The following is a 27,977-nucleotide window of genomic DNA, read 5'->3' as shown; positions in this document are numbered from 1 at the left end:
CTCCATCTTTCTCTCCCCTCCTCTTTTTGATTGGCGCAACAGCTACTGTAGTCTCACCGCTAAGACCACCAGCAGCAGATCTTCCTGGCGTGTGTGACGACAGTTGGATCAGGGGGAGACGTGGTGTGGTTTCGAGGTGAAGCCCCCACATCTGGTTCCAGCTAAAAGGTCTCCCCTGCAGCGAGTCTACCCAGGACGGGCTTCACCATGCCTGGGTCGAAATGTACGGCTGACCAGGTTTCTAGGAGGTGGTGGACGTGAAGACAACTCAATATTTTAGGCCTGACTGTAGTACAGGAAAGAGAAGGTGGATCATCGCAACAGCGAAGCAGAGACCTGCGCGTCACGTTCACACGGTGCTGGTAGGAGGACCTTCCTATTCATGTCGTGTTTATGAGTACGCATCATCCAGGAAAGCTCACTTTGTCTAAATACATGGTTCCAGCCTCACACCAGACAACAGAGACGTGATGTACTCCAGAATCCCTGCACATCGTGTGCGTATGTGTGTGTGCTCACAATACTTTGTGCGTGTGTGTAAATTTAACAGCACTTGTTTAAAAAATAAATGGTCCAGACTGAGGAGTGTGTGTATGATCCCAGCCAAGCGCCAGGGGCATATGCTTAGAACGCCGCTAATGTCAACACGTTGAACAGTAATGGAGATAGATAGTTTTGTAGGTGATGATTGCATTTGTACTTCGACACAGCTTGCTGGCTGTGAGGGTGTTTCGGTGCCTGCTGCCTGTCTTTAGGGCAGCCCTGCTCCAGGATTTCTGTCTGGCCAACAGTGCCTCAGCTCGGCAGCTTGGAGGTAACTCAGCTGCGGCTCAGCTACACAGGAGCCAGATTGAGGACTAGGCATGCACGGACATCGCCGCGAGGAAATCTACCCTGCACGACACATATTTTATAACTGCACTAGGTGGTAGATGGCCAGTTCAAATATTCATGTCAGGAATGCTAATAGATACTATATCATATCATTGATAGATTGTGTATTCACTTAGCTTTCATCCAAAGTATCATGGTACATAGGAGACTTGAACCTCGGACCTCTTGATGTTTGGGTACATGCTCTACCACTGAGATATACCCATCCCAGATAAGAAGCCTTCATTGGTGGTCGTAGGTCAGGGGACCCGCACCCTCACCTGTAATAGGTGGGCAGCCCCGGGGTCGGTCATGGCCTCGTTCTGGACCGTGTTGTGCTGCGTGATATCCACGTCCTTCTTTACTCCGTCATCATCATCCAGCTCATCCAAACTCTGAGAGGGGAGAGAGAGAGAGATAAAGAAAGGGAGAAAAAGTTTGAGAAAAAAGAGAGAAAGAGTTAGAGAGAAGAAAGAAAGAAAGAAAGGAGAGAGAGAGAGAGAAAGAAAGAGAGAGAGAGGGGGGGAAAAGGCAGAGACATGGTCATTCATGGAGAATAAGACATTGAGTTGATGCCCGCTGACAGCCGGGGTCATTCTCACAGTCACCGTGGTAACCTCCGTCGAGACACATCCAGGGCCCACACCCTCCTCTCCTAATCCTCTTAGGAAATGATCGCACTCATTTCCCAGAAGCCCTGGGGAGCACTGACGCCACAGGCTGGTAGCGCACTGAGGCGCAGGCAAGCGAGGACAGCCTGGGAAGGGACCTTTCACCTCCTTGCCCAGTCAACACACAGCAGGCCTGGTGACTGGGCGGAATGTACCAGCAAACTCTGAGTAAACATCGCTGTGACGTAGGTCTGCGTATGTGTGTCTGTGTGTGTGTATTTGTGGCATGCCTCTGATCTCAGCCTCATCTTGAAATATACAATACTGAATGAATACATATTTTTACATTTTGTGTAAAAACACTCTTATCCAGAGCTTATCCAGATTTTTGCCTTCAAACCTTCATTACTTTCTTGTAAAAGTAGTGAATAGAGTGCGAAGAAATAAAAGTACTAAATATCAGTGAGGAAAATACGATGCACTCCTAGATAAATAGCTCTACTTTGCCACAGTCAACTGGATGGCAGGTCTGTGTAAAAGAAAGACAGGCTCCCACTGGAATGGCCCAGAGACCAGTCTTTCCTGTCTCGCGCTGTAGGGTGAACAAAAGCTGGCTGCTGAGTAGGTCCTTGAATGGTAAAAATAGCCTTACAGGGCCAACAAGGAATGTAGTCATTTACAAAGACTTTCCTGCCAAGCAGTTTATCAGCTCTCCAGGGGAAAAAAAGTCAACCTCCTTTCTCCTCTGCTCCAGCTTTGACTGATGCTCACGCTAACTGCTAACCCTCTGGTCTCTGACACTATCTCCGTTTCTCTTTTTCGGTCTCTCCATCTCTCCCTTTCTCCCTCTTAGTCTCTCTCCATCTCTCTCTCTGACACACACACACACACACACACCAAGTCAAACACCATTTAAACACCCATACTGAGCAGCTCATTAGAGCATTGTCAGTTTCCCCTGCAGTCTGAGGTCTGCAGTCTGAGGTGCCTCTGGGCGCTGACACGCTGCAGTAATCCAGCTGACCCGTGGAGAGGAATGTCTGACATGGTTCAACACCATGTCCCCTCTGCAAGAACCCCACTGTACAATACTAGAACCAGTGCGCCAGTATTCACCCCAGAGGGCCAGTCCACACATACCAGAGGGCCAGGCTTGCCAAGTCAGGGCGAGAGGTCAGGGGTGAAGAACTAAACACAGATAACAAACAATCGACAAGGGAGGCCAGGAGTCCCACAGAACACAGAAGTCTGTATCAACAGGAAGTTTGATGACTAGACATGCAGCCACGCAGTTAACCTAACAGAGTCCTTCGCCGGCCTCTCAAATCTGGAATTAGAACTTCTCGTGTGTTTATGTTGGAAATGAATGCCGGTCCTTCTCACCCACTATTGTTTGAACGTGGCCATGTGTTTCTCGTATTCCCTTTAAAAGTAGCAGAGATTTCAACGCATCCATATATGGGGGTTTTTCTCCCCCAAACGTCAAAAAAAGATTGTGTTTCCCTGCCGAGCCAATCTCCTAACACTCCAGAGGCTAGAGAGGGAGAGATCGACCTCTGTTTGTCTCCATGCCTGGCCATAATCAATCTAAGGGAACAGGGAATGATTAGCAAGTTGGAGTGGTCATTGTACCACTCCAAGGTACAATGACTCACGAAGTAAGTCGGCAAGGAACACCCGTGACCTTCAGCCACAACCTGACTGCATCTTCCAGCCGAAGCCCAGGAGATACAACACAGCTAATGTCCAGCAGTCACCATCACCCAGACAAGCAGTGCCCATCAACATGGAAGTGGAAACGGCCGTTTGGCCCCGGGACGCAAGTGGGATGTTATCCGCCGGTCGAGGGGTCTCGGACAAAGTGACAAAGACGCGCGCCTGAACACAGGGAGAGGAAACGGGGGAGTGAGGTCGGAAGGGAAGTGGTCGACTCCCAGAATTCCTCTCCCCTTCCTGTTTACGGTGGAGGCAGCGTGGGCCGAGCGGGGGTGGAGGCGCGGGAGGCCTCTGGAGAGAGCTTACGGGAGGGTGAACCGTGGCGGGCCTCACTGGAGCCCGTCCATCACAGAGGGGGAAGAAAGTGAACTTAAGAGCGACATCTGGGGGCTTACCGTAACGTCTGCTAGGAATGCGGCTGTGAGTCCGCGCCAACGCGTGTACGTGCGTGCGCCACTGTGCGTGTGGAAAATTCTGTCCTTCCATCTATCATTCTAAGAACTCATCTGTGGCAGTAGGAATTAGCAACACGTCTGACCTGCTCCGAGCGGACAGACTCCCCAGAGCAGTGGAAGCTTTGTGTTGAGGGACCTTTTGAGGAACGATATGTGCGTACACCGTGTTCCTTATCTAGTCCTGAACGAGACGACATGTTCAAGGCAGAACAAACACCGATACGGTCTGCGGCTCCAAAGCCAAAGCTGAATAAGTGAGGGGTCAAATGCCTCGCATGCCCTTCCTCAACACTCATCACCGCGCCATTATGGCCAACCCCCCCCCCCCCCCCCCCCCCCCCTCTCTCTCTCACCTCAGAAAGGTTCCGTTCCACCTGGCCCGGGAGGCGCTGGCGCTGTCTGCGTGGCCAGCGCCCTGTCCACTTACCGCTCGGATTTATGACTAAACAAGCAGAGGGCGTGCCTCCTGCGTGGTGCTGCCTGTCGGTGGCGGGCAAGAGGTACTGCGGCCTTAATGACTCGTGTGCACTGATCACCCCGCCGCTTCATTCCGGTGATGTAGCGACGCGGTCGCAGCGGGCCCAGAGGTGATCCTGCCTGACCTCTGCTGTGGGCCTCATCATCCAGTCCGCTCACACACAGGGCAACGGGTCTGCTCTGTGTGTGTGTGTGTTTCTGTGTGATTGCCAGAGATGAAGACAGAAGCAGTCAATCAGGAGCTGGGGGTTTCTGAAAACCACAGGCCAGCAGTCTGCCAGGGTCAACACTGTCTCTGGGAAGGTAAGATATGGTATGCACACTGGTCTAGAAGGATCTGGAAGCTGGGATATAACTGCCTGGTTTTACTAACTTCTCCCCCTGACAGAATACATAATCCAGCACCGGCTTCTATCCTTCACAGTGAAGGTACTGTCTAACGACCAACGATTCAACTGGGCAGGCTGTCTGACAAGCTGGGTGTCCACAACCACAACCTCAGCTGCTCTACAGGATGGGCAAAGGATGGCAGGTAGAGTCAGAGCCTGGCTCCAATCCCACTGGCACTCCTATCCCATGCACAAGCACGCAGCCCCTCCGACTGCTGTGCAGGCTCCCAGACAGACAGAGCTACGGGTGAACTATCTGGACAACCATAAACCATCCCCGAGACTCCAGGTCACTGCCAGCTTCCTCAGGACCCAGGAGGCAGGATTTATCACCCATGTCTATTGCAGCCTTCTCACTCTGGCTCTCTCTCTCTCCCCCCATCTCTGAATGTCTGTTGGGTTTTCACTGGAATTCAGCTGGACCAAAATTCCAATGAACCTTTGGTTTTACAAGGCTGCTTTGGGACAGTCAAGCAGCGTAGAAGGACATTCTCATAAATAACAGATTGTATTGGCTGTGAAACCCTTGCCTTTTTTTCCAAAATGGGATTTATAACGTATACGGTCGATGAAAAGCATTGCTAGAAACATATATTTACATTTACATTTAGTCATTTAGCAGACGCTCTTATCCAGAGCGACTTACAGTAAGTACAGGGACATACCCCCCGAGGCAAGTAGGGTGAAGTGCCTTGCCCAAGGACACAACGTCATTTTGCACGGCCAGGAATCGAACTGGCAACCTTCTGATTACTAGCCCGCTTCCCTAACCGCTCAGCCACCTGACTCCTGATATATAAAAAAAAAAAGATACAGTAATAACTTTAGACCATACATTTTTGACAAGATATCTTAAAAATCCCACTAACAAAATGACCAATAATGTTTGCTCGACATAAGGGCAACAACAACTGCCACAAAACCCAGTTTGTTCCTGCTGGTCCATCATTCCTGACACGCCCAGCGCTACAGTCTAGGACTAGCATCCAGCACTAACGTACAGTGCTAGCTCAGCTCACATCAGCATTCCCCTGTGCATCCCTCAGACCTGGTCAGAGAGAGAATGCTGGAAAGAGAGAGATCTCCTACGGTCTGGACCGTGCCTTTATCAGTGAGACACTGATGTGCTAACCCACCTGGTCCGAGAACGCTCTCCATGTGCCAGGCCCGTTATACCACGCTGTTAAGCGCAAGTTTGGCAGGAGCATGCAGTTGACCAGGCATGTTAGTGAGTGAGTGCGTGTGTGTGTGTGTGTGTGTGTGTGTGTGTGTGTGTGTGTGTGTGGGTCTGTGTCAGTTTGAGAGATAGAGTGAGTGTGTGTGTGTGTGTGCGTTTGTGTTAAGGGGGTGGCTTGGGAGGCATTCACAGATTCAGGGGCTTCTCTCCTAAAATGGCTTCTTCTGGCCCAGCATCACAGGGCTCCAGGGCCCCAAGCAGGGCCTCTGATCAGAACCATCCACCCACATACTGATCCTGTCTGCTGGAGGCCTGACGGGTAGTCCCACTGCTGGGTCTAATGGTTCGACCTGCCTCCCAAGCCTCTGACCTTGAACACAGCAGATGTGTGGCCATGACCTCTCCAGGACCTCTCCCTTGATTTAATACGGTTGTTGATAATGAACGAAATTCCACATATCTACCGGTTTGGTTGTGAGAAACCTGGGCTCCGTTTCAAACACCATAACAGTTCATAAACTTCAGGTATAAACATGTTCATCATTTAAATTGGTATCCTGCTCCTGAGTTCTTCTAAACATGTTTTATTCAAAGCCTTAAATTTGAAGGGTAATCAGCATGCTAAAGATAGAGAAAGAGGGGGAGGGAGGATGACAAGTTCAAGTGAGAAATGTTTAATGGGGAGAAAAACAACTATTGAAACTAGGGGGATGATATGGTCTACACATGCATGCAATACTTATGAATGCATGATGTTTCCTGATCATGTTATTACTGTGCAATCTTCCAGTCATATGAAGAATTGCCTAACTACATGGTTTTGCTTCTAATTTCCTAATGAGTATGTAGCACTTGGGTGAAATTATCTGACGGATAGTCTTGGCTCCGCATAACCAAAGCCAAATAAGAAAAGACAGAACTAGAGCTGTCTTGTCTTGGTTGGGCTGAGCACTTTAAAAGATTACAGCCTGGTAACCATGATGACCACCAGACACATACAAATACACACACACACGCCACATATGCATTTATGTTCCAGTAAAATATCAAATATGCAGTAGTGACAAAATTCATCTATCACAAGTGATCATCATTTAAATCCCCCCAGGTCAGGAGTGCATGTGTTAAGGGGAGGGGGTAGGGGGTCTTCACCTCTGCATGTTGACTCTCCATAAACACTGCTGACCTGGTCCTGATAAGCAGGACTTAAGCAGCATGGAGTGAAGGTTCTATTAGTAAGTCATCTGTTTGTTCTCTCTTGTGTTTGACCAGGGAGGAGCAAACACACTAACTGCAAACACACCAGGGGGTTATGGGTCCATATTTGGCAACCGCAAGAGCTGGTACTAGAAGATGGACTCTTCACTTGAAAACGGAATGGCAGCCACCTCCTGCATGACTCAAATCTCTGTTCTGGAAAACTTCTGATGGTGAAAACTCCCCAGAACAGACCTGGATGTTAAATCCTTCCCACAGCCAGATCCCACTGTCACTACCCATCCTGCTTCCAAACAGAACCATGTTGGCCTTATCCAACCTTCCTCCTCAGACATAAGCAGGCCTGTCTCTTGATACGTGAATGGTTTAGCATCTGCCGCTCGGCCACAGTCAGGGCCTGGAGCTGAGAACAGAGAGGGGACTGTGGGACTGGGCTGAAGGTGATGGATCCTGCTAGAGTTGTGGAACCAGCCCTGCTCTGGGGTCCAGGCCTGTAATGAAACCTATCCCTGCAAACTAGCTATAATAATGGGGTGACTGTGCATGGTGTACACGAGGGCAGCAGGGAAGCTAGCCGCCCTGTATTTTGTCTAACCCCATAATCTTGTTTTTCGCCCCGGCGCTGGCACGAACATTTCCTCCCCCCCCCCCCCCCCCCCCAAACGCACCTCCTACCCCTTGTAATGTGTTTGCACGGAGCCTTCCAACCACACAAAACGTTTATCCAACAATCCGACATGCCTGAAGCATTGCTGCTCACGGCCCAACATTTAGAAACCCTACTCCACAGACCCCCATCTCCTTTAAACCAGCCACCCTCCAACCTGCCCCCCCTCCCCCCCCCCCAGCTAGCCCTGGTGTGTGGACTTCTCCAGCGGGAGCAGAGCCGATGGGCTAACACCCATTGTTCTTCGCCGTTCAGCGCGTCATCCGAACGCCCGCGGCCCCTTCACACAGCCACGCGAGCCCCGGGGAGGCGTGAGGGGTAGGGCGGCCTGGGAGCCGGCAGACAAAGACAGAACGGCCCCGTCTCAAAAGGGAAACGCTTCCATCTCTCTCTCTGACACAAATGTGTTCCTCTCCGGCCTCACCCCCCCCCCCTCTCACTCCCCTCCCAGTACAATGGACAAGCGTGCATGGCCTTTTAGCCCCCTGCAGACGGGGGGGGGGGGGGGGGGGGGGGGGGCACCGCTGCTGGAGTGCATGTCAGGGTTGATGCAGGAGGGACTGGCGAGAAAGATAATGTTTACATTTATAACCTTGAGTTTAATGGCTGCTTATCTCGTGACCCACTCCTACTGTGTCTGTCAGCACGTTACAGGGCCTTTGACCCCACAGCCCTGGGAGACAGACTCACATTCTCCACACCCTTTTTTCCTTGGAATGCCTGTTATCTTGCTCTCATGCACATCCAATGCATTACCAACCCCCTCCCCAAACTGCAGTTACAGTACTAAAATGTGCCAGTTTACAACAGTGTCTCTAAGCTATCCCATAATTTCCTTTTCCCAGCCTCTAGAATCCCTCGGCCCTGGGGCTACCTAGCAACCGGGCACAAAGCAGGCTCATCTGACAGCCGGGGGAATTCTGAGCACAGCAGCTAAACAGTTGGTTATTGTGATAGTTGTGGCTGGGCACGATGCGAAAAAAATTGGAAGAGCGGTACTGGACAGGGAGCCAACTAGAACCTTCCGTCCACCACTAAAGAGGAGGGCCATCTGCTCTACATCCTTTTGATTGGGTTTTTGGAACGAAACAAGCCTCTGCCAGTTCGAGCCTCTCACAGCACCATTCAGGCCTCCTCCACCTTTGTGGAGCTCCTGCATTTTGTTGGCGTCTTCCTCTGGGGTTTCTTGGCTGCGGTCGAGTTCTCATTCACAGCTTCATCAACTCAGGGGCTATTCTGCTTTCATAGAGCAATCAAAAGCACCACAGAGATGCCGGCTAGCAGTGAAGCTGGGCACATAGCAGCCAGCTAGCAGCAGCAGGACCTATGTATAAGCAATGCAAATGGCTTTCTCCAGTACTCGAGATTTTAAAATAAATGTACGGAGCGCAAAACTGGAAATGGCAAAGACGCTTTCTCCATCGAAAAAGGAACGATTCACCCCTCATGAAGAAAAACGTGAAAAGGGATGCACGAAAAAAAGATCACACATTAGCCATCCTGACTCTGGACAAATGTTAGGCCCCCAACATCGTCACCTGATTGGTGGGCTGTATTGCCAGAGAATACAATCCTACAGGTTCTCCAGAAACCTTACATTTGTGTACGTGACCATGAAATATCACACATGTACCATGTTTTCTCCCATTTTAGTACACGTGTGTGGAGAGATGCAGTTCTAAACCGGCTGGTCTATGTGGAAATGGTATGTAATGGTTACCATCTGTCACCTCAACAACAGCCTGTAGATAGTCCTCCTCTACCACACATCACTGAATCCATCAGCTCTAATCCGTTACATCAAACGCTATTTATTTCTGGAGAACTTGGCGTGCGGGAAAACCTACGATACTCTGTTTACATAACAGGGAATCACTCATTATATGTCTTTGCAGAATGTTGGAGAAGTGCATTGAACAAACAGGCTAGCGCCCAGATTCTGTGGTTTGCTTGCAATTTGTCTCTCAAATTGATGAACAAGTTGAATCCAACATCATTGCACAATGCAAAGGGCTTGTTTCCCAAAGATACATCAAGTCCAAATGCTTAGCGACTTCCAATGGAGTCTCCTCCTGATGGAAATTCGATATTCAACCGGCATGGAAAATTATACTTGAGAAACTCACGGTTGAGCCGGTGCTAAGCTTCCATGCTTCGTTCTTCTAAAACACGTGGCAGACTGATGTCTGTAGATGCATACCTGCCTGGCACGCTTAGCTACCTACCGCACAGACCTCAGGGACCTCTGCAGCTGTGACTGACGGCCCTCTGAACATCAGAAAGAAAACAGGAGGTCGCAGGGAAGACTTGTCAGACTTCCCTTTCATTTCCTCACTGGGATCTCGAGGGAGGTGGGGGAGCAGAGATCCGAAAGGGAATATGGGAACTGGAGTCTCAGAAAACACAAGGAGGCAATAAGTGCAACCAGAAGGGAGATTTGTTACAGTTTATTTTCCAGGAAGGAGGAGAAGAGTCTACGTTTCTGAAGGTTAACTAATGAGAAGCTAACGAGAAAGGATCCAGGCTTTGTTGAGGTTTAACAGATCAACACAGGCTTCTGGATTCCTACACCCTAAAAGGTCATCATGTTTCCTAATTATTTAATCCAATCTATTGTAACAAACTAAGTAGGTACAGTATTTACAAAGATAGGTACAGCTAGTAGAGGATAGTATGGAGCTGGTAGAGTATCTGCAATTCAAGAGGTTGCAGGTTCAAATCCCCAAATATACAGTATGTTGCTTTGGATAAAAGCTACTGCTTGCTAAGTGAATACATTATAAAAGATTCTCAAGTATGTACACATATTTCCATACATCTCCAAGACATACATAACTTGTTTAGGACAGGTCATCATTTATTAGAGAGCCTCACAGTTTGGAGAGTCTTGACATGCTTTCTGAATTCAGGCAGAGTTTCCCAACATCATTCGGGTTTCTCTGTGGCAACGTGAATGCCTGCAACACACTATAGAATTGGTGGTGAAACTCAAAGATCAGTCGCTGTGTTCAGAGTGGGAGCAGAAAGCATCAATATTCCTTGTAACTAATGACAGTGAATGGTTAACGTCAATGGTCCTGTGTGTGCCCAACCACAGACGGCAGATAAAATATGGACTTTGATGTCCTCCTGATGAGAAAGGCGGGAGTCTCAATCGATAACCCCCATCAGATGCAAATGATCAATGAGGGAGTCGCACAGCGCGCCTGTGTATGAGCCAATAGACAGCCTCGCGTTCTGTGGGCTGTGTAATGAGTCCTAAATGAGCCTCTGCAGCGAGCACCGAGCGACCAGCCAGGCTGCAGTATCAGAGGAGCGGGTATGAAACCGCCAGACTCCTCTCCAGTGAAACAGCGGCAGCCATGGCGGAGCAGGAAGGACGTGGATGGGGTTTCTGAGGGTTTGTCTTGGCCCTCCGGACCACATTCCCTCGCTTTCTTGCAGCGAGATCTCTCACGGGGGAAGGATGAGTGGCAGACTCTTAAGTCAATAAACCAACTCTTTTTCTTCTTCCAGCTCCATAGCAGACAAACATGAACATGTAGTCTGCGTGAGTGATTACACTGATGTGGCGGATGGCCAGGGCGGACTGCCTTCCTCCCAGATCTCCACGGCTGGCGAGAGTGCTCCGTCATGGTTCGGTTAATTCTGCGGTGTTAACTGAGTGATAGACGGTGAAGGGTGGGCGTGTTTGGCTTCCAGAACCGCCCATTGGTTAGACGTGGCGTGGGTGTGGGCCAAACCAGCTCGGCCATAATAAGCTGCTGTTGACTTCTGACAGAGGACTGAGGCCTCCAGGAATGATGGGAAAGACAGATTAACTTCAAACAGCAATCTGCTCTGCGAGCAGAGGAGTTGCACGAGAGACCCCACGGAGAGGCCCACAGGCCCCCTCCTCCCTCCCTCTCTCTCTCAGAGCCAGGCTATTCTTATCCTCCTCCACCAGACTCCGTACACAATAAGATTCCAAAACCAACAAGAAAAGATGTCCGTAAAACAACTCTTAACTTCCTGTCCTCACTCTGCAACTCCACCAAATGTTTACCCAGTGATGTTTGGTGCCACATGGCTTATCTATGGGGTGGAGGGGATTCGTCTTTAGGTGTGGGCTTCATGTCATACTAGGTGGAGCTGGCAGATATGAAGGAAGCTCAATGAACTAGGACACAGTGACACACAGAAAGCGAAACCAGCACACGGCACTGGAGGCTGCTTCTACGTGTGTGGGGGGAATCACATGGTAGAACAAATGGAGGCTGGTTGGAGGGAAGCTTCCATGTGTGGTTAGATAGTGTAATTAAGTTAGGTAATCCCCACTGGAGTCAACGGAGAAGTGGAACATTCACAGCCAGAACAGTTTAGCTTTAGGCTTGTGTTAAAGGCCAGCCCCATCTCCGCTCTGATTAGGTTTTCATTATCCTCCGGCATTAAACCCGACTGTGTCAAATGGTCCTCATCCTTTTAGGAGAGACATTTTCCCTGCATGGTGACTTTGCCCATTGCTGCTACGCTCCTCAAAGGCAACAATACACCAGGGAGATCTAAGACACCATCTGCCTTCCCCGGGCTTGGCCATAGAGAGCAATACCAAGTGCAATTAAAACCGTTAAAACCACGGTTATTAAGCTCACTAACGGGGGGAAAAAACGGCACATTAATATCGAAGCACTGATTGGGGGTTTGAGCATGCTTATGTCACTGCATGCTATGCACTTCAAAGAACGGAAGGAGAAACAAAAGGAGAGAAGACCAAGTCATCGGAAAAAACCCCCAATGGTGCTGAGTTTAAAAGTGATACTCTTTAAGCAGAAAGGACAATGAGAACACTCTGCAAGTACTAATTCCAGCAGTCTGAGGTATCAAGCAGTGCTTACATTGCGAGTTGACTCCTGTTATCTGTGACAGCCTCCCCCAGCCACCCACCTCCGCTCGCTTTGGAGGAGAGCAAGGCAGAGAGACAGAGAGACACAGTGAGAGTCTGACAGAGAGAGAGGTCGGCTGTGGGGACAGGGTGGGCTCACTAGGTGAGGATGGGAGGCCAGGATGGGAGGCCAGGATGGGAGGCCAGGGTGGGAGGCCAGGATTGGAGGCCAGGATGGGAGGCCAGGGTGGGAGGCCAGGATTGGAGGCCAGGGTGGGAGGCTGCAGTGTAAACAGCCCCTGCAGACTCTCATTTCAGATAACAACTGCCCCTTTGAGGGTGAATAGATGAGTCAGGTTGATAGTGCCATCGTCACTGAACGAGAATGTACCGTCTTGGGACTTGCAGTGCATCACGACCACTGCCGTTTAATTCACGTAAGCGGAGATGAAAACGTGTTCTTTGATTTGAAGTTTGTAATTACGGCATGGGATTTAAGGGCCGATGAGCAATTTGAAACTGATGTCAACATCTTAACAGCGATTTACTTCTTCTACAATGCTGAGAAAATTGAATTAGTGAAATTCCAAATCACCTCAGATATCAGGAGTCATGTTATGCTTATAAAACCTGCTAGCCTCCAGAGGCAGGAGTCTGGACAGAAGGTTTTAATAAACCTAAACATTCTATACATATATCAAAAGATGAATAAGAAGCAGATCTTAAATAACAGCACTATTAATAATAAGAACCCCACTCTCTTGTCAGGACTTGCTGTGCAGGGAGACTCCCTCAACACTGCTTCAAAGAACTGGTTCACAGTAGGGCATGTCACTAACGCACTAACCGCTTTTTTCTAAGGGGACAACATCATATCACACTACTTTCATGGCAATTTTCCCACAAGGAAACAGATTGTTTAGTAGAACATGTACAGAATACAGAGGAACCTTTGATTGATTGATTGATTGATTTTTTAACCACTGAAGCGGGTGAACTGAGGTGAAAGGATAAACTGAAGTGAAACTGTATGAGCGCGCCGTGTTGCATAACTGTATTGGCTTGTTTGGGAAAATAGCTTAAGAGGAATGGGAGGTTGGCTTCCAGAACGATGGTACTCTGGAGAAACTTCAAAGTGTGGATCTCAGCTGAAGACAGAGAGCCACAGTTAAGCCTTTATCAAAACAGACTTCAATAAAGCATGTCAGATAACCTTTAGCACTGTAGCACAAACATGATCTGTATGCCTGTTCCTCCTTGTTATACTGCATACAAGATCCAACAGTTTGTTAATGATTAAACTGATTTGACCAACGAACCAAAGCACGCTGATGGCCTTATACCAGAGTATGTCTGAGGTAACAGGAACCAAGCCCTCATAAACACAGAGCTTTACTGAGTCGTGTGTCAACATTAAACCTTACTAGGTAGTCAAGAATAAATATCAGTTACGGCACTTACTACTTTCTAATTGAACACCGTTTAGATAAACCGATGACCTCATTTTTGTCATGGAAAACATCAACATTTCCTGCATCTGAGACATTCTATTTTAATGCTGAGCCTCCCACTTAAGTAATTACCAATTTGCTCAGTGCTCTGCACCAAAATGTGGGCCTACACGAGGGTATAAAGGATAATTACCGCTCATCATTAAAATAAATTACAGGTTAGGAACACATTTATTTTATAAAAGGGATTTGTAAAAAGAGAAAAAATAAATCTAGACGGATGTCCCCTCAAGCTTGGACGAGGGATTACTTGGGCAGCAGTCTGAATTTCTATTGTCTCCCAGAAGTGACATTTGCTGGTGTCAATGCCCCTCACATTCCTCCTTGGTCTATTTGATAGATGCCCAGCTCTATTCTGGATGACCCTGTCAGAGCTTCAGCTCAGCTACATTAGAGCCTCCAGCCAAGACCGTTCCCAAAGTGGTAAACAAACAACTCCATAAAAAAAACAAAATACTTTTCCAATGACTCGATTACTCTTCTCTCTTCTCTCTTCTCGCAAATAAATAACAAGACGGTGTGAAGCCAGGGGAGGGAGGATGAAAACCAGAGACAGAGAGAAGTGTATGAGGTTAAATAAGCATTCATCGGATTCCCTTCGTGACTCGTTGTTTACAGGAGCAGTTGGACCAGGGGATACTTCGCGTCAGGATTTAAACACTTCCTGGATTTTGAAAATGTCCTGTCACACCAGATAGAATATAATATGAAACAACCTAAAATACCATAATTCTCACCTACCAAAAATCATACAACTCCTGCTGATGCCCTTACAACAATTCCTTACGGTAGTTGTCCCTGACGATTGTATTAGACAGCAAATTATGTTGCTTAATCCATTTGGAATGACTGATCAAAACTGATTGAGAGAGAGCAGGCAGCATTCATCAGGTGGCTTGCACACTGTAGTGTAAAATGTACTAGTGTCGGTCAATGCAAACAGATTGTCCACTGCACTGTCTATGTCTTAGGGGCACATATTCAAAAGCGGTAAAATCACATCTAAGTGGATAACTAACCTCAGATGAAAGAAGAAAAAAAAAAAGCTCAAAAAATTGGAAAGGGAGCAGATGGCAGTGTGAAAAAATATATAAATCTAAACATCACACATCATCAACCCATTATCCAAAATACTTGGCTTGGCTATACCCAAGCAATTACACTCCCTTTGGCACTGAAAGAAAAACAAAGTGATGAAGTTGATAATGTCTCGAGTTCTTCTGCTCAGGGAGAAGATAAGCCTACTTCAGAGGCTGACAAGACACCATCCAGAGACGTACAATACGATGCTCCCTTGCAGACAACATTTACAGGGAGTGCTTGACTCTGGGTTTATTGATTTAATGAAGAGACCAATCCAGTTAAGTTTAACTCCAACGTCATTTTCATTTCATCTGTGTGTCTTTAGTGTGTCATTCTTGAGGTAAACCATTCTAAACGTTGCTTAAACTTCGTGAAGCAGGTGCAGGATGACGGTGCAAGTGAAAATGGAAAGTGGGAAACGGACCTTCTGATCAGACACCATTCATTATGAATGAGGCCTATTGTCTGGCTGGGCTTCAGAGCTGAAGGGATACGATTCGGCCCGGATTACGGATTGTGTCACAACATTCCCGTCATGGCACAAGGAGGGGGGGGGGGGGGGGGGGGGGGGTCTGGGAAGGCTAGGGGGGTGTCCTGATGGAATGAGACAACACGCTCTTCCCAAAAGTGACACATGCTGCTTCTCGTTGATTGGAGGATAGGGGGCAGATGTACCTAAAAAGGGGCTGGGCTGGGCTGGGGGTTTGTTGTTTTGAAGTTTGGACAAAAGACTGGGTTGGGCTGGCACAGCTTTGTTGGGTTGGGTAGCGCTGGGTTAGGTTGTGCTGGGCTGGGCCGGGGGTGGACTGGGCAAGGTTGTGCTGGGCTAGGTTGGGTTGGGCAGGCTGGCAGAGGTGCATGATTAGTGCATTCCTAAACTCGCTCTGTGCTCCAGCAGCCGTTCAGCTCAGACGAGACAGCGGGAGCGGGCTTAGAGCAACAATGACAGGGCCCATACACACGCTGGCGCGAGCACACGCACGCACTCAGCAGCAGTGAGTCACCGCGTCGCCGCATTTACATACAAATAAGCGCATGGAATGCGGATACTTATCGCTCGCTTCCCACACTGGCTGTTAGAGCAGATCACTTCCAGTCATTTGCTGGTGAACCTACGGGTCCCTTCCCTCTCTCTGAGCCACGGAGACGGCAGATTAGAAATGAACGCGGAATCCTGAGAGTCATTACTGGAAATCCTCCTATCTCAGCTCTCGCCTTAACCTCCCAGAAGTGAGCAAGGGCCACCGCGCTCATGTAAATGACCAAGATTGTTGAGGTACTTGGGAGATGGTGTGAAAGGCACACCCGAAAGTACACACACACACACACACACTTTCCATAAGCAGCGGATCCCAGAGTGGTGCAGGACTGGGACACCAGGTGTATGATGGGGCAGAGTTGGGGGGGGATTTACAGCCTTCTAAACAAAGCCTTTCTGCATTCCAGCAGTTGACATCAGACGAGCCGTTTCCTCCTGTGAGGAATAAAAAGCTGATTTTCTTTATCTTGACTTCCTGCTTTCCCCCCGAGGGGTAAATCCCAGCTCTGTTGTGCTGCTGGTGTCAGGTTCTGTGACGTAGTGGCGGGGCGCTTCACATGGTGCACGTGTACCCTGTGCTTAAACCTAGCCTGCAGAGAGGATCACCTGAGAAATGTGCAATCAACTCTGTGGGGCTTCTGAGGGAGCCAGAGGGCCCCAAGAGGGACGATAGAGAACTGAGAGAAACAGAAAGAGGGATAGATGGAGAGACAGAGAGAGAGAAACATAAATACATAGAGAGAGAGAGAGAGTGAGACCGAGGGATCTGGATAAAGGAAGAGAGAGGGATTAATATAGAAAAAGGGGAGATTCCCCTAGAAGAGACAAATGGTATGTTTGTTATTTGTGAGCACACAGTCTTCCCCCTTGGGGACTCTGGGAATGTTCCAGTCTGTCTGAGCGAACCAAAGGCTCTCCTGGAGCTGGACCAACATGGACACCACCATTCCCACGTCTCTGGTGACCTTTGCACCCTGGCGCTGCTTATCTGGCCCGGCTGAGGTTCAGAGGGAAAGACAACCAGAGAATAGAAACAGGAGCATAGACGGATCCAGAAGGTCAGAGGCGGAGAGGTGAGAAGTGAGGACCGCACAGTCTGGAACTCAAGCAGACAGGATCTGCCTGCCGCCACTCATGTATGATTCAAGTGCACCTGAAACCACACGGCCTCTGCTTACTAGACAGACCAATACGTCAAACCACCTGCATGGCCTGGCTGCCACTGTTACTAAGAACTGTTTAGGAAAGGGAAAGACAAATCACAAGGAGATATCCAGTTACAGGTGCCAGCACATAATACAGCTGATAGGGGACCCTTGAATATTTCAAAACCGCAGCAGCTCTGTGTTCCCAAACCACCAGAAGAGCACATTGCTACACATGCCATCAGGGAAACCAACTGGAAAACATGTCCAGATTCATGTGGTACTCTGGCGGTCGCTAGGCTGCAGAATAGTGATTTAATTACCAGATAAGGCAGCCAACCGATTCCGAATGGATGCTATGGTGTAGGTAACGTTTGCCACGCAAGCAGCGAGTCAATCAGTCCACCAGTTTCAATCGAAACCCTTTTGTATCTTGCCCGATAATGATTAACAGGTGCCCTAACAGCCCTGCAGAAAACAATACTGCTAATGACTAGCATAACAGCGTGACGCACCAGAAGCTGAGGCACCACATCAGCGTTGGACGGCTGTGTAATAGAGGATACATTGTCAACACAGGAATCGGGTTACATAATGAGCCCCATGTATCTACAAAACATGATATAAGTACTCAGTAGGACAAATTGATCCACAACATTAATCACACTCCCCCGAAGCAATGACGCCTTCCCTTTATGTCTCTCTATATGGCATTTGAATAGAAAGAGATTAGCGACGTCTCGTGTTTCCTAACGGCCGCCAACTGCATCTCCTCCCTTCTGTGTTTCTCCTTCTCAGAAACACCTCAACGGCATGTGATGGCATGAAAGTTTTCTTTCCAAGAATTCTTCAAAAGTGGAGAGGAAAACAAGATGGAGGTTAAAGACTTGACCAGGCGTAGACTTCAATTATTCTAATTACTGGATAGAAGGGGGGAAGAAAGCAAGAGAGACAAGATAGAGAGACACACAGAACATATAGGTATAACAGGAACATGACTGTCTGGTGATGTGGGAGTCGTAGGAGGTGGGGGGGGGGGGAGTGAATAGTAGAATGAGAGAAAGTGATAGAAGGCGGACGAGGATTACAAAGACCTGTGACTGTGGAGGCCTCAAGCCCTCCTGTAGCCATCCCAATCGGTTTAACGTGTCTAATGTGACATTTAGGTTTACATACCTGCCCCTCAGTCAGACACGCATCTATAAGAACACTCAAACCCTTCTACACTCCCTGTGCTGGAAAAACTGGTCCTGGCCTCAGGTCTACATTTCTTCTGTTATGTGTTCCAACTGACATTCTAGGTTGAGAATACCTGTGGGGATTGATAAGATCATTTTGGTGGCTCGGAAAAAAACAGGACACTTTAGAGAAGTACAACTCGTATGTATCTCCTATCTAGGATAGACCAAATACATCTGAACATGGTACACTTCGTACATTAAGAAGCTCTACATGTCGTTATCTCCAAAGGGCTCACGTAACTGGCGTGGTCTGGTAAACTCGGTGGAGCCGAGCGAGGCGTATCGCAAAGCACCTTTCAGCTTGCATGCCTTGAAGAGTAACACGAGCTGACGGATGTACAGTATCGGAAACCGTTAAGACATGTTTGGCATTCTTCTGAGAAAGGGGGCTTTGTCTACAGAAACCATTGTGTTTGGGGGCCTGGCAGACAACCACACCAGATTGTGAGTCATGGTCAGTGCTGTCTGAGGCTGAACAAGCCATGTGTGGTAGTGCTAGCAGTCACCGGGGAGGGGGGGGGGGAAAACACACCACCTCCTGACTTGCCGGAACAGCGTGAAAGTGTAAGCATAGCACAGGGCACGGAAAAGGAGAGAGAGGTGGAAAGAGTGGCTTTTGATAGAAGCATTTGCTGAGTTGGTCGTTTCTCCTGCCAAGACCGTGTTAGTGAGGGGATAATGGCCACAGCCCAGGAAACAGGATGCTCAGTTTCACGTGTCGTGTTAATGCACATCAAAAGGCCGGCCCCGCCATTGTTGTCCAACACGGTATGTTGAAATGTCCATCTAAAAAGGCTGGGAGCAGCTCTTTTTTTTCTTTCAGAGGTCTCGCTTATATTGTGCTCCATTTTGCAGATTGATTCTGTTTTTGGTATCATCTTTTGTGCACATTTGTCTGAAGTCTAGGGGACTGTGTTGATTTATTCCCCTGTGTATGTGTACTACCTACTTGTTTATGACCATGTCATGTTGTTTCAGCGTTTCCTGAGAACTCTGCAAACAGGAAGACATTATTCTTCCTCTTGTAGTCCTTCTGCTGGCTCTCGTCAAGACACTGAATAATGTGCGTAGCTACAGGTAAATAGCTTACCACTTTCTGACAATTGCAATAACATTCGTGCTGAGAAATGTTCAAATTATAACCGCAAGACATGTACACCGATGAAATCATGTCTCATGCGAAGATCTTGTATGTGCAGGAAGAAAAAAAACAACGCTAACGATAAACATAAAAGTGTGCGGTTAGCTCTTTTCAAAGTCAAAATTCCCAAATACCAGCGACATCCTGTTTATGTTTGTGTTACTTCTCCCTTCCCTCTCTCTCTTTTTCTCTCCGTCTCTCTGCCCATGTCAGTCTCTCTGTGTTGCTCTCTCTGTCTCAGACCCAGTCTCACTAGGAAGGAGGACTGTTTGCTCCTGATTTTTCAACCCTTCAGGCTGACGTGAGGAAGATAAATCCAGACCTGAGGGCAGATGAAGTAGACAACACCAGGCCATTCATCCTGCTCAGGAAGGTACCTGTATCACACCGCTCAGACATATATGAAGGATAGGGAAGACAAGTAGAGAAAGAGATGGAGGGAGAGAAAGATAGACAGAGGTATAAAGAAAGATGAAGGTGGAGGTAGAGAAAGTGACAGTGAAAAAGAGAGATGGAGAGAGAAAGATATAGACCACACAAGGGTCCTCCCTGCCTCATGTTTACTAGAGCCAGGCTCTAAAGTACACAAAAACGTCAACTGAAAGTCTGAACACAGACAAACAACAAGAGCACACACACACACCCGTTAGAGTCAAGCACTTGTATGTAAATGAGCTGCTTCACCACTCAGCCAACACGGCCATCCCTATTCACCCGACAACAAAAATAGACAATTTATAAATCCCCAAAATAAACCAGACAAACAAATTCACCATGTATCCACAAGCTAAATACCATCAGGTTCAGGTCTGGGTTACTAGCAGGGGGGAGGAAAGACAGGATGAAGTGGAAACTCAGGGCATGGCATTCACAATCAGAGAGGGCGTCTCGAGATGAGAATACAATCTGTCACGCCAGAACTGAACATTTCATTGGCCCATGCATCTTTTAGGAAGCAGAGCTGGTCCTTACTGTTCCAGAGGCTAACACTAACACCCATGGAACAGGAAAAGCTTCAGTATGTGGTGTAGCAATGAAATTACCACCAGACTTCTTCTCTGGGGAGGGAGAGAGAGAGATTCGTCTTGGCAGGCCCCCTCTGTCTCTTCAAACTGAATGTCCGACCCGGGTTCGTGTCAAGGGGTGCCTGTGACTGGCAGACACCATTTCAATTAATTATGCAAAAGTGTACTTATGAAAATCAGTATGCATAACAGGACGTTCAGCAAATCTTTCATTCGGCAGGGGCGAAAGCTCTGTCACTGTGCCAGTCTGGTCAGTGGACAGATTTTCAGTGCATGCATTGCATTTTCAATGAAGAGTGAACATTTGAGCGTTCCAACACACCCTACAGACACCAATTCAACCAATTACATGCTCTGTCTGCATGCTTAAGTTTTAGGAGAATTTATTTTTGAAAATGTACATTGCTTCTGTGTTGTGTTTCTGTTAAGATCTGGTCCTGGTCTGCTTTTAATCACCTGAGGAACTGAGGTGTCATTATATCAGCCTTACCCAAGACCTTCAGGCTTCAGACTATGGGCTCTGACCAATGGGCTGTGAAACAGCTTCTGAAAGAGCCTTACCTACACTACATGTTTCATGTGGTACATCAAACTATGTGAACACTAGAGCTGACAGTATAACTCTTGACACAAGGAGCTGTTGATGTCCCCATTCTCCACATTCCTCACCTCCTGAGTATGCTGCTGACTAGCGCTATATGTGGAGGCGTGTTGCTACACCATCATATTTACTTTTCACAACAGCCTCCAACAGTCTCCTTGGGTCACCATCTCCTTTGCCATGGCCCAGGAATGTAACCTTTGGCTGGGTAGCGGGTGTCTGCTAAACTCCCCGCGGCTCCAAGACCCGGAGAGTTGTCACGGAGCGTGTAAGCAGGCCTGGAAGCGGCTAATCTGTAACAATGGGCACCCTGATCCAAGAGTTCTGCTCCGTGTCGCTGTTGTCTTTGGGCCTGGTGTGCCTCGTGCCTCTCCATCTGCCTCGGGGGAGAAATCAGCCTTCCTCAAGCCCCCCATAAGCTGCCACGAGCCACACAATACAGTCTCGGGGAGCACCGACAATACGTTCAAAAACAACTCTAGTTTGGATGTGTTCCCAACCCCTAGGGGTGTTGACATGGGGTTTGCCCCTCTACACCACCTGTGAACTAAACAAACTCTACCTAGTCACCCATTGGTCACATGGTGAAGTGGGTATGCTGCACCAGCCAATCATTGATCAGTGTGGCACCCTGCTGAGGGCAGTGCCAGAGAGACGTGATCCTAACAAACACAGCTGAGGGGCCCATTTCTCCCACTACAAAAACAACACACACCAACTCAGTTCCACCATCCAAGCTTAAATTGATGACAAACTGGCTTTTCCAGACTCTTACAACACATGTATTCCTTGGTTTAGGTGAAAAGCTTAAAGATAAAGGCTTCCTTCAATCCTATTGCCATTGGAAGCACATTCTTTATTTGATTTAGTGTTTCACAGGGGAAACATTCTTAGACTGCCACATTTTAATTTGTTTCCATTCGATGTGCCTGATGGTATTTTCTGTTAATCGCCCCAAAACATTGTCCACGTCAATATGCACACTGCATGCATCGGTTAATTAGAGATTTCTCCGAAAGGAAACGTGTTTTTAATAGAAAACTCTCCCTCCGTCACACCTGTGCCTCTCCGCATACTTCTAGTTGCCTAGGTGTTGCTATGGCACCTGGCTCTCCCCGTCTACGGTGGAGCAGAGCAAAAAGGGCAGGTGCTTTATGAGGAATGTTTGTTTGCCATTCGTCACACGCAACATATCCTGCGGTGGTTCTGCTTGATATCTCATCGTTATCAGGGGACAAAGTTTGAGAGATATTCCTGGTGACATACGTACTAGTGTCTGCTGAACTGTCCCTGCGCAAAACACCTCTCAGTGTCGCAGACATTCAAAGAAAACAAGATATGTGGAGGAAAAGAAGCAAGAGATGTAATGAGGGAGAAAGGGTGAAGGAGGCAGACTGTTATTCTACTGTAGTGAATCCACACAGACAGGCTCCCAAATGCCTAATCACGCAGAGTGGCCTGATTAGGGCTGACTCACAAATCCTACACTGCTGCCCAACACGTAGGAATGTCCAACAAAAACCACACACACACACACACACAGTACAGCTAGATCAGCAGGGGAAGAGCAAGCCATCAGCAGACTGACCCTGATCCTCCACTCTCTAAGGCTCCCTCCCTACACTGGGTGTGTGTGTGTGTGTGTGTGTGTGTGTGTGTGTGTGTGTGTGCGCGAGAGAGAAAGAGAGCAAGGCCAAGTGTTGAAACTACATCTCAAGTACACGCAAGCTGTTTCCAAATGGGAGGCATAAAAACGCTTACTGCCCCATGAATCCTGGACAAACAGCACAGCCTTAGGAGAGACATGAGGATAAGGGGGTATGCAGGATGGGACGTCTCAATAACCGGCAAATTAATCATCATAACATGCCACGTTAATGCTCTTGTGTGAAGGGAGGTCAGATACAGAGAGGACAACTAAGCCTAAAAGCCAAGAGACATTTAGGTACATGGATTTCAAAGGTATTCTTTATAAATGAAGGAGAAGATCAATGATTCCAAGTGGGACACTGATCTGTCAGAGATCTTGAAATGGAATCATTGATGTTTTCCTTCATTCATCATTCCAACGAAGGTCACGTTACTCATGAACAGGATGCATAACAATAACGTACATAGGAGGCATCTCCCTGATCACGCTGGACTTCCTGGTTTGGTGGACTGGGCTGGTGATTGGTCATTCAGACAGCCAGGACTACGTCACTCCAGCTGTGACAGAAGCGTGTCATGTTGCACGCACACACAAAGTTCAAACACACGCCTTAGTAACAGGACTATTTTTTGTTGTTGATCACTGTCCATTTGCACAGTCCTCCTTTAGAGATAATGTAGGTTGGCCTTACTGCCCAAGACCATCTCCACCGATCTCACCCCATCATTGTCAAACTATGCATTAACTTTCACCGTGACAGGGCTAACTAGTGTTGCTCCAAGCGTGTGTGTGTGTGTGTGTGTGTGTGCGCGCAAGAGTGTGTGTGTGTGTGTGTGTGTAGAGGTGCAAAGAGCAGAGTTCACAAGACGGACAAGCAGGTCTGCATGACTGTGCATTCCTCTCTGGAGGCTGTCTGGGGGGGCGTTTCTGCTGCATAATAATCTACTGTGCTGTGCTGCATGGAGGTCAGAGACAGCCATAACTAAAGACCACTGACCTAAATCAAGAAATAAATCCACATTGCTCTGGTTTTGATCAACATCTCTACATAGGACAATATTTTAGCAATATATCCTTGTGAGCTGCTGAAATGTCTACAGCATAACCTGACTCATGGGATGTTTCATCATAAACCAAGTGGGCCTTCATGCCAGAACTTGTTCTTTTGACCTGCGGCAGGCTCGGACAAACAGGGAATGTGTCGCTCAGGGGGCCAAACTCAGCTAAGACTGTATTTCCACCTACCGTTTCTCCATCTGCCCCCCCACCTTCCAAATCCAGTGTGATTTCCACTGACAGCCCATTGGAGGGTCATTCACAGAGCTTCACCTAGTAGGGGCTTAATGAGCAATGACGTTTAATGAAAAGTTTGTGAAACCAGCCCCTTCCCCTGTGGAAGGGGCTGGTTTCACAAACTGGGCCCATTAGGAGAAACAGGGTGTTTCATGAGGTGTAGAGAGACCCCTCTGTGCCCCCACCACATGGGGCCTACCTGGAAACCATGTCAAGTAACCCAGGGAACACTACATCTACATTCCATTCCTCTGCTCGCCCCTTGGAATTCCCCAGACTCTCCCAGAACTATGTTGGGGACTTTAGCAATTAGTCACACCTCTCACAAACCTTTTCTTGTGACGGTGATTTCATCCCCCAAAAAAAGAAAACTACTTAGAACAACATTATAGTTTAACATAGTTTCCCATATGTTAGTTGTTCTACCAACAATCAACTAAAATAAGCGTACCACCCTGCCCAAATAATTCCTTGCTTACCTAAGCCCATGATAAAATCCTTGAGGTATTTGCTGTGATGATGTGACCTTGTTTGGAGAAGGCTTTAAGAGCATGTTAAACTTGCTCCGCCCCAAGAAGACTTTCATTATGACATTCCTTTCTACAGATGTGAAATAGGTGAAATGCACTTTCTGGACAAACTGTACCTTGGCTTCTGTACAATAAGTTAACACATCAATGTGAAATCATAATATTTATGCAATTTATGGATATATAATTATGTAAAGTTCATGGAAAAGCATTGGGAGGTTGAGGGGGGGGGGGGTGTTTGTGGGAATGTTACAAAAACTAAAATGTTTCCAAAAAGATACGATGATTCAGCTTAAACTGAACCTAAAAACAATCAGAGCTTAGAACATTCCGAGCTCCGTCTTCCTGGCCACTGCTGTTGGAGGCCTGAGGAAAGTGGTTCCCCCTCTGTATATTACAGTCTGGCCATTTATAAAGCAATACAGTGATGCAGGCCATCATCAGATCACTGTATTTTCAAATATATTTTCAACCTTTAGAAACTTTCTTTTACTTCAGCCACACAAATAATTGTGTTGAAACCACCATGAAGGTAGCCCCTATGGATGACTTAAATAGTGTTGAAGATAACCTAGACCCGTGACAGAATGTCAAAATGCAAACACACAAGAATTTTGGGACAGGTCAAGGTCAGTTTAAGTTCAGGGATGGTTCAGTTTGCACTTTGGGACGGTACTGGGACAGTGAGGAAAAAAAAGGTTTGTCGCGAGCCCTGCAGAGGGGTATAAAGCCCATCCATGCAGCCTGGGGGGCTGTAGAACACTGAGTTATGATGAGGCTGCAGCAGGAAGAGAGGCTTCCTCTGAGGGGGAAACATAACACTGAGGAGGGGGGAGGCATGGAGCCCCCTGGTACAGGTTAGAGAGGCCGTGTTCAAACCTACACTGCTGCCTGAGGACGTGCTGTCCACACACACAACATGTATTCATGCAGCACGCCGCTTTGATCCAAAGCAAATGATCCAAAGTCGAAAAAGCGCAACAGATAATCGGGTGACTTAAGTGTGGGGTTCCAACAGTATAAACAGTGGCTAATGCCAAGGAACACTGTGTTGCAAGACAGCAACAATTTCTCCAATAAAATATCACAAACAGGTGACGAAAAGAGACAATTGTCACCGGGGGCCTTGCAACATACGATGAGACATTTCCCGGAAAGCCCCTGAATGTAGGTTGTGAAAGTCTCTCACTTAAGCAGGGTTTGTTTCAAGGAGGGGGCACCATGAAAACCTCAATGTATGCATTATTACATTATCACAGGTGTCAAATAACACCCCCCCCCCCCCCCCCCCCCCCAACGTGTAAACAATTCTGCTGCTTTCAGCACAACAACGTCAGCTGACCGTGAAGAAATGTTGGGATCAGATGTGAAAATCTTCCTAAAGGTGTGGAGGAGGTAGCCGCAGACAGCGCCTGACAGACCACCCAGCAGGAGACAGGCCCTGGTATTCCCAATGTCCTACTTACTAGTGTTTCAAGTCCAATCTCATGCAACCTTTTGTTGCCTCCTAAAACCGTTTCAGTTGGCAAATGAGCTTGGAAAAAGGTTAGAGGATCAGATTGGAAGAAGGTTCAGCCAATGAGCCATAAACAGGTTGAGACGGGGAATCAGATGGCTGAGCGGTTAGGGAATCGGGCTATTAATCAGAAGGTTGCTGGTTCGATTCCTGGCTGCGCGAAATGACGTTATGTCCTTGGGCAAGGCACTTCACCCTACTTGCCTCGGGGGAATGTCCCTGTACTTACTGTAAGTCGCTCTGGATAAGAGCGTCTGCTAAATGACTAATTGACTATGCCAGATGACAAACAAAAGGCCTTCCCTTAATTAACATTGCTGATCCAAATTCCCAAAGAAATAATATACATTACACACACATTGCTTTGTCTGTATAGTAATAGATTATCAGTGAACTCTCTCACACTCACGCATAAAAACAAAACTTCCCTTATGACAGACACACACAGTGTATAAATGCTAGTTTCTGTAACTCTACAAAAAATCGCCATGGCTACATGGTCTTATCACCAGGGTACTAATTATCAGAGCTCTTGGGCACAGATGCGTATCACAGATCACTGGGGCGTTCCACTGCTGCTGAAACCGAGGTTTCAGAGAGGATTGTGATATCCACACGTGTGCGCACACACACACTGTTGAGCACGCGCACACATCAGAAGCTGTTATCAGTGGGCTCCAGTGCTGTACTTGAAACAAAGTTCCTACTCTGGCCTGAAACCTCCAGAGTGCCCAGTAGGGCTCATAACTCACTGGGGGCCATAAAAGTGGCTGGCCCCCCCACAATGCAGGATCTAAATCATGTGTGGACCTTGGTGCGGCTGACTGCACAGAAGGGATCACCCCCGCCGCTGGCTCAACAACCTCTCTGACCCCACACATACGTGGAGGAAAACACACCTGACAAGCTCAGAGTGTTCAGTAAATATGCACACATACATACACCAGGAAACACACACACTCCACAGACGCATGCTCAGAGCACCATGCATAAATTGTAAGGTCAGGCAAATAATCCTTTAAAAGAACATATTCATAATAAATGGGCTCACAACTCTATTGTGGCTGGAATTCTGTGCCACGGCGATAACATGTAATGCACAGAAATTGGCAAGATTATAGCTGAAAATAAAGATACTGGTTCATCCTGTGTGCACACTATAATATTTTGCATGTGAAGAATAACAGCCTCAGCATTTCTCTTAAAACACACACACAAAAGTTCAGGTCCATCAGTACAGACACACCCCTCGCTCTACCACAGGGCAGGGCGTAAGGTGACACCTGTCTGGAATGTAGGGAGGTGGTCCTGACTGACACCGCCCAGACCCACCTGGAGTGTATTCTTCAGTTAAGCGTGAAGCCATTATCAGCCCATCGTAACCACAGTCAGGGTTATTGGGTTCCCCATTTCTCTGAAAAGCCCCCTTCAAGAGGCTATTGTAGCCTGAGAACAAGCAGGAGAGATTACCCAGGCGTACCTATTCACACCTATTCAACCACATTCAGGACGCCAGGGGACTTGTGTGAAGTGGATCCAATCACATGGGCAGCCATCATAGTGTTTGCCCTTGTGTAGGTTTGGAACACTGGCGGAAAGTGGAATGAAATCAACCACAGCAATAAATATGTTACCCAGAAAATGTTACATTCCTCATTCCTCCCCGAACGAGCCAGTGGGAGATCATGGGGCATGATCGGACATATTTGAATTGCCTCCCGCCGTGCTGAAACCTAGCATTACCACCTGGCTTATGA

At 47.8% G+C, this 27,977-nt stretch overlaps 1 protein-coding gene across 1 annotated transcript in view; it reads right to left on the bottom strand.

Annotated features, from left to right (window-relative positions):
• Positions 1-1,133: 1,133 nt before the first annotated feature.
• Positions 1,134-27,977, bottom strand: part of pawr (PRKC, apoptosis, WT1, regulator) — a 28,583-nt gene continuing 1,739 nt past the window's right edge. Inside the window, exon 3 of the mRNA XM_067254991.1 lies at positions 1,134-1,268. Coding sequence (XP_067111092.1) covers positions 1,134-1,268 — 135 coding nt within the window. The remainder of the gene's footprint in view (positions 1,269-27,977) is intronic.

This window comes from Osmerus mordax, chromosome 17 (genome assembly GCF_038355195.1).
Source record: "Osmerus mordax isolate fOsmMor3 chromosome 17, fOsmMor3.pri, whole genome shotgun sequence".
Classification (NCBI taxonomy): Eukaryota; Metazoa; Chordata; class Actinopteri; order Osmeriformes; family Osmeridae; genus Osmerus; species Osmerus mordax.
Note: the sequence above shows the minus strand (reverse complement) of the source record. Positions and strands in the feature narration are given on the sequence as shown.